We start from the raw sequence: 6,876 nt of genomic DNA, 5'->3' as shown, positions 1-6,876 counted from the left end.
GGAGACAGGGCGCGGCGTGTACGAAACAGAAAGCTGGCTCGCGTCGCCGAGCAGTGCCGGTTGTGCCGGTAAAGATTGGCACAAGCTGGAGCGCGGAGTAGGGCCACCCCTGGTGCTCTCCGTAGACGACCACGAGCGACCGGTTCGGGTGGGACAGCCCCTCGCGCCGCAGAAAGAGCTCGAGCCGCTCGAGCTGCTCCAGCATGCTCGCGCCCGAGCGCGCGTGCACCTCGCTGCGGACCGTGTTCAGGGCGGACTCGTCGAGCGTCACGTCGATCGGCCTCGAGCGCAGTGCGCCGCCCAACGCCATGGAGATCGCCGACCTGTAGTCACTCTGCCCCGCAGCGGCGGCGACAGCAGAGGCGGACGCAGCCCACACGGAAGTGGAGGCCATCGGTGGCGCATTCCTCCGTGACACTGTGCGAAGGATTTCGGCCTGTGCGTCGAAGACCACGGGAGAGAGCCCTTGTGAGACGAGGGTGGTACTCATAGCGTGAAGTTGGCCATGGGTTGTGTTTTTGCGTCGTCCTCGGCGCCGCACTCAGCGCGGCAAACCTGAAGAATTCTTAAATTAAGCTTCTGTACCGCACACTGGCACGACAAGGGCGCGGACTGGCGCGGACTGGCACACACAAGGAAGCTTTCGCGACGTGTTCGCGCACGGACTGGCGCGTGCTGGTACTAACACAGGCACACCACCGGAGCCGCCTAAGCGACTCCGTTAAGAACGGCAATGCACTTTGCTCCGTGCACAATGCCGCTCTCCCCCTCTCCCCGCACGCTAGCTCGTTCACCGTGCGGTGTGGATGGAGAGCGACGGACCACAGCCGCTGCATCTATCTGTCTGCAGCCCGTGCCAGTTCTTGGTGGTCCAAATCCAAACGTGCGAAAGACACAATTTCAAAACAAAAAGAATTTAAAAGAGAACAAAAACGTACCATGCGGAATCGACCCTATCCAGTGCTCAAGTGCTCAAGAACAAAAAGAACTCTGTCGACTACGAACGTCCTGTTCCACGGACGGGACCGGGGGCTAGATATGCTCGCCCTACGCACTCGGGTTCGCACGTGCGAAGTGCGTTTCCGTCGGTGCTGCAGCGCTCGGTCAATCAATCTCGTATGGCCGGGAGGGAAGTCGGTGCTCGGCGTGGAAGGCATGAGTGAGGCAAGCGCTGCCCATGCTGCTGGACACGAGGTGCGCTTTGGCTGCAGGGAGGGTCGCTGCGGGACGTGCGAGCACATCGCCACGCTCGAGCCAGGTGGAGAACGTTATTTGTCGCGGCCGTGCGTCACCTCCGTGCCAGGCGACACTCTGCTCGGCGATTCGACCACAATAGTCTACGAGGCGGTGCTGCGTGAAAAGAAGGCGCGCAGACGGAGAGGCCCGTCTCAGAGCAATGGATGGCGCGCAGACTTGTCTTCAGGTAGCTAGCTAGTCGTGTAGCATTTCACGCTTGCCAGTTCCCTCTGTGTGACTGATCGTCGCAGTTGTGCGTCGAATATGTGTCTTTTAATTGACCGCAAATATGAGCCTCGTCCCTCGAGCGTCGCCGGTGCCCGGACGTCGCTCGCCTATATCCCTCGGACTCTTCTACACATTCGGCGGCGCGACCACGGTCACCCTCGATGGGTGGGCATTGGCTCCGTGCGCCTCATTCTTGTGCTGCTCCCACTCGAGCCGGATCGCCGCCCACTGCGCGCGTGCAAAACGGTGTATGTCAACAGCGGTGGGGGCGTCAACAGGAGTGGGCGGGGCGGCAGGGCGTGGGTGCGCGTTCGCTGCGCGGGCAATGCAAAATGACGTGAGCAACTAAGGCGGGAGGGAAGGCTGCGCCTGCGCCCGGCGGAGGAGCTCCACGCAGCCCAGCAGAAGCGTCATGTGCTGCTGCACAATCTGCTGCTGTGGAGAGATATAGATAGCCCACCCGAGCCGCGCCACCGCATTTGCGCACGCTGCGCACGCGTAGAAGCGAGTTGAGTAGCGCCGCGCCGCGCCCGAAGGCACAATGATGGGGTCGAGCCCTGTCCGCCGCAAGCGCAGTCCCCAATCCATCCGCACGTCCCATGCAAAGGCGTACATCGTCGAGACGACGGCAACGACCAACCACAACAAGTGATGTGCTGAGAAAGAGCTCAGCGCAACCACTGCGATGGAGGTGCAGTACTTTAGCGCATTGAAGATGAAGCGCAACTCGCCACACTCCAGGTACGACCGCACACACCTACGGTGATTGATGGGCATCGCGTGCTATGCCTAGTCCCTAGAGCCAGAGGCAACTCAAGGGACGCCGGCGGGCGTGAGTGCAAGGCGGGCCGGCGCACTGCATCAGCCGTATCCAAAAGGGGAGTATCGACAAGAGGAAGTGCACCCACCAAAAGGAGGCCGAAGCGGTAGTGCACTCGTCGCCATGGAAACCGACGAGAGCCCCCTTGCTGGGAGAGTAGTGAATCGAGAAGGCGGAGCCGTTTGCATAGCGGCAGCCCATTGAGAGGATGTCTACAAAGATCTTGGGCATCGAGGTGAGCACGTCGGCGATGAACGTCGCGGAGAAGGGCACGGCGAAGATCGGAGAGAGCAGGAGCCGCCCCAGCGCGCGGAAGAGGGCGAGCCGCTGCGCCTTGTCCTTCCACTCTGGCGCGAGGTTGAGCGGCCAGAAGGCGAGCGCTAGTGTCATGGCGAGCACGACGGCGGGCGGCACGTGCTTGTTCGGGAGGAACAAAGAATTAGGCGAACGAAGGGCGAGGACATAGAGGACGAAGCCGACGAAAACGAGGAGCATGCGCCTAAGGTTGAGGCTTGGGCTCTCTTCGATTGCAGCTCCCGTGCTCGATTGCTGGTTTGCTGCGTTGTTGCGCTGTCTCTTCCGCCGCTGCCTAGGGCCGATCGCACGACCTATGGCTCGGCATGGTTCTTCTATTACGGTGCCGAAACGAGGCGCGGATGATGAAGTGGTAGTTGTGCTCGTGACCGACTCCTGAAGCAGCAGCGGTTGGGGTGCCAGTTGACTATGCGGGGTCCACACTCGCAGTGCTTCTCACCAAGGATGAGCCGGTAGTCAATGTCGTACCGCTTCCACAGAAACAGATTGACCCCTGCGTGACGATCACGTCGGGAAAGATGTGAGTGCAGGGGGCGAGAGTGGTGCCGGAGGATGTTTGGAGGATGGTGCTGAAGGCGATGAGAGTGCCATGGCAGGAGAAGAAGAAGCAGAGGAGGAAAAGAGCACGGAAGAGGCAGTAGTAGACCGCCGACAGCTCGAGGATGGGCAGCGTAGAACCGTCATACGCCGAGAGCATGATGATGATCGACATGAAGAACATGCAAATGCCTCCTCCAACCTGCCGCAGTGGATTCTGGTCAGGCGATGCGAAGCCAGACGAGGGTGCGAGCCAGGCTCCCTGACCTGGGCGTTGTTGCTTCTCATTGAAGAGTCGCTGGCTACTACACAACCCGACCTGCAGGCCGAGGCTGAAGAACCGGAATTTGAGCTCGTCGACCGTCACAACATGCAGCTGTGCCCGCCCCATGCCATCCATTAGACGTTGAACATCAAGGTATTCTCTGACCTTCACCCAGTGCGAGGAGTCGCTCCGGACGCTGTCGCTGTCGCGCTTCTCTTCTTCACCAAAGCTCACCTGCTTCTTCTCAGCCTCGCGCTCGGCGAGGCGGGCTCGACCAACCTCCAGCAGTGGCTTGTCCAGCTCTGACATGGTCGGGATGCGCGCGATAGGGACGGGTGAATAAGTCGGAACGCAAGAAGGAAAGAATCTTAAGGAAAGAAAAGCAGTGGGAGCAGTATTACGACCGGGTTGTACTACTTCTCTACTCGTCGCGATGCCTCTGTGCGCCAACGCCGGAGCTGTTGCACCTGCCCTTCGACTGCGAGCTGGGGCGACCATGCTTCATCACTACGCACGGGCCGGCAAAGCGCCGCTGGTGCAATTCTTGCTCGATCGCGGCGCCAACCCCAACTGCTTGGATGGCGGCACTGGCGCGGATCCTTCTTCGGGTTACTACGCGTCGCGGAGCACGCCACTCGACTACGCCATCTTGTCGCTCGCTCAACAGCTCGACGACGAAGCTTCGCCAAGTGTACACAAGGCTCCGGCTCCTGATTATGTGAGAGATTTTTAGCAATACCAAACAACTCTAACACTCACACGTAATTTGGGGCCTGGAGCCCTGTTCACGCGCGCGCGAGACGTGCAGACAGGGTTGCCAGGTGAGAGCGAATGGCGCGGTTCACGCCTCGCACAACAGAGAGAGAGATGCGCTCTGCATGGTGGGACATAAAAGAGAGCGAGTACTTGGGCGAGTAGGCCGTGCGGTCAACGCTGCCGCGCGCGACTTTGCGCGCGAGGCGGCGCAGCTTGAGAACGGCGGTGGGCGAGAAGCCGCCGCCGAACGTCTCGTGGAGCAGCAGGTTGAAGTTATTGCGCTTGACAAAGATCGCGTCGTGGTAGAAACCGCGATGCGCCTTGACGTAGCCGTGGCCGGTCTTGTGGTCGAAGGGTTGGCCGGGCTGCCCGCGCGCCTTGCAGCCCATGTTCAGGCGGCGGGCCTTCTCCTCGGTGTTGCCGAAAAGGCGTAGGAGTGGCCGACGGAGGCGGGCGTGCCGCCACTCGAGGCGTTGCCAACGCCTGTCGAGGAGGTCTTGAGGAGGGGCGTCCAGAGCTTGATCTCATTTACTTCATCGCATCCTCCCGGTCCCGCGTGGGGTTCTGCGAGGTCAGTCTTGTACCCCTCATTGTACTGCCGGGTGAGCTCTGGTTTCTCCTTGTCGCCGTGCACGACCGGCGCGTTGGCCGGGGCGCGCATCGCGTCCGCCCAGGCGGCGAGGACGCCGTCGTGGGGCCGCCGGTGGTTTTGTTTTGATTATGTGCGTGGCCTCAAGACTTGCATCCAGGTCATCGGTGCAGCAGGTGGCAAGCAGCGCTCTTCGAAAGGCAAACGGGCCTGGCGGAGTCGTTTGCAAATCTGATGCGCGAGGCGACGGAGAAAGGGGAGCAAGCCGCTGACAAGGCCCGGGATCAGGTGAATGCGGCGTTCGTGGAGGCCTCAGGAGATGTGATGATGAGCTCACTACGCACGGGCCGGAACAAAAAAAGCGTCGGACCCTCCCTCCCTCCAGAGCACAGAAGTAGGTCTTTCAAGCGAATTCTTCTTCTCATCTTTTGGATCCAACTCTCCTAGGGCTTGCGAGTAGAGGCCCCGCCCACCCGGGGTACCCTCTCCGAGGACCCGTTGGGACTCGTCCGGATTCTGCTCCATCCAAGCCTACTCGCCAGCTCCTAGGGCCGCCAGGGACGTTGCGACCGATGCCGTCCGCTGACACCTTCAAGAAGCTCTTCAACATGGCCGGCTTCTTTTTCGCCTTCCAACTCGCGAAGCATCTGAACGAGTCACGCGCCCCGAGCAACACCACGACGCCAGCAGCTGCTCCGACCGGCGCCACAATCGCGTCGCCGTCTGCAGGCGGCTCCTTGAACCTCACGAGCTTGCTGATGAATGGCCTGCGCCAATCCAAGACGCAGATCGCCTCCAAACTCGAGTGGTTCACCGATTACGAGAACATCGCCAATCCAACGACGTGGCTGATATTGATTGCGTGGTTTGCAGCCGGCGTGCTCCTCGGCAAATTCCGGAATGGGACACTATTCGCGAGCAGAGCATCCACCGCCGACACGTCCGCAGCGGCGCCGGCCCAAGAAAAGAGGGCCAAGGGCTCGGCGAAGAAGAAAAAGGCGTAGACGACTTTCGCGCGACGCGGCGACGTGAGCAACATTAGCGGAGCGTGGTGACGGCCGCGGCGAGAGCGGAACACGGACGACGCTTGCATCGCGCGTCGGCGTGTCGATCCGGTGCAGGAAATACGTGTGCACATGCGTCCGGGGTTTATACATGGATAGGGAACACGCCCTGATGGCGCACGGATACGACCCGAAGCCGCCACCGCACGTGTGAGCGCCTCAGGTGAAGGAGAGAAGCTCGCTCCGTGTCTGTGTGGTGTGATGTGAGCGGTCCTCGGTCGGCGTATACAGTATGGCTGTCGTGTGAGGTGCTGTGTAGCTGTGTGCATCCACCAGTGCGCACATGCGCATGCACACAACATAAAACATAAAAGATAAATGTGCACTCAATACGTGGCTGGGTTCACAGCGATTGTAGGAAAATGTCGAAAACACTTGACGGTCGCGGCCTTCCGACTCGCGCCTCCGCCTCACTGGCACTATTGTAGCCCTGGCCGGTGCGCGTGCAGAGTTGAAGTTCCGGAGTGAAAATTCGAACGCGTTCTCTCACGGTGACCAAAAAATGTCCACCTAGAGGCACCTCCGGAGGCAGGCCGCCGCACGCCGGCGACACAGCTCCAGCTGTCGAGCTGACCCGCAGCTCCTCTCAGAGCGGGAACTGTGACGAAAGTTGACTGAGGCGGTTGTCAGGAATCATCATACGGATCACATGGTGGCTCTCTCATGACGGGCAACCGCCCGACCACTCCTGGGTGGCACTGCCACCGGTGTCGCTCGACGTCCTGTCGACAGCGTGCCGACAGCGACACAGACCATGTGGGACGCGTCGAGTATCGACCTCTACTGCTTACCCAGCCTTCGAGTGTATCCTGACTGTGGTCCCACACCCACTGGTGTCCATCTCAGAGACCGCAGGAGGTCATGAGGGTCGATGGGAGTGCCAACCCCACAATGCCTAAAAACCCAGCCCAGTACCGTTGGCACAACACCCTGGATTGCTCACGTCGCACGCTGCCATGCGTTCTTGCACCTATTTGCCTACCGTACTGTATAGAGCTGTTTAACATTAACTTTGGGCCTAACAGTTGCGCTAGTGTTGGCTGAAATCCTTAACGTTGTTCAAGTG

General features: G+C 60.4%; 2 protein-coding genes across 2 annotated transcripts; one reads left to right on the top strand and one right to left on the bottom strand.

Moving 5' to 3' along the window:
* Positions 1 to 1,590: 1,590 nt before the first annotated feature.
* On the bottom strand, positions 1,591 to 3,710 carry EMIHUDRAFT_205172 (hypothetical protein; the record flags this gene model as incomplete). Its single annotated transcript, XM_005779570.1, has 6 exons — positions 1,591 to 1,692; positions 1,858 to 2,221; positions 2,322 to 2,873; positions 2,969 to 3,092; positions 3,227 to 3,338; positions 3,456 to 3,710. 6 exons carry the CDS (start codon positions 3,708 to 3,710, stop codon positions 1,591 to 1,593), a joined length of 1,509 nt encoding a protein of 502 aa, XP_005779627.1.
* A 1,555-nt stretch (positions 3,711 to 5,265) lies between these two features.
* Positions 5,266 to 6,112, top strand: EMIHUDRAFT_353783 (hypothetical protein). Its single transcript, XM_005779569.1, has one exon. It carries the CDS (start codon positions 5,319 to 5,321, stop codon positions 5,748 to 5,750), a length of 432 nt encoding a protein of 143 aa, XP_005779626.1. The 5' UTR covers positions 5,266 to 5,318; the 3' UTR covers positions 5,751 to 6,112.
* Positions 6,113 to 6,876: the final 764 nt, after the last annotated feature.

This window comes from Emiliania huxleyi (assembly GCF_000372725.1).
Source record: "Emiliania huxleyi CCMP1516 unplaced genomic scaffold EMIHUscaffold_23, whole genome shotgun sequence".
NCBI lineage: Eukaryota > Haptophyta > Isochrysidales > Noelaerhabdaceae > Emiliania > Emiliania huxleyi.
The sequence above is the reverse complement of the archived record's forward strand: the minus strand, read 5'-3'. Positions and strand labels throughout refer to the sequence as shown.

Bases quoted from the DNA above. Each gene is read 5' to 3' on its own strand.
- EMIHUDRAFT_353783 (XM_005779569.1), top strand. From the start codon at position 5,319: ATGCCGTCCGCTGACACCTTCAAGAAGCTCTTCAACATGGCCGGCTTC.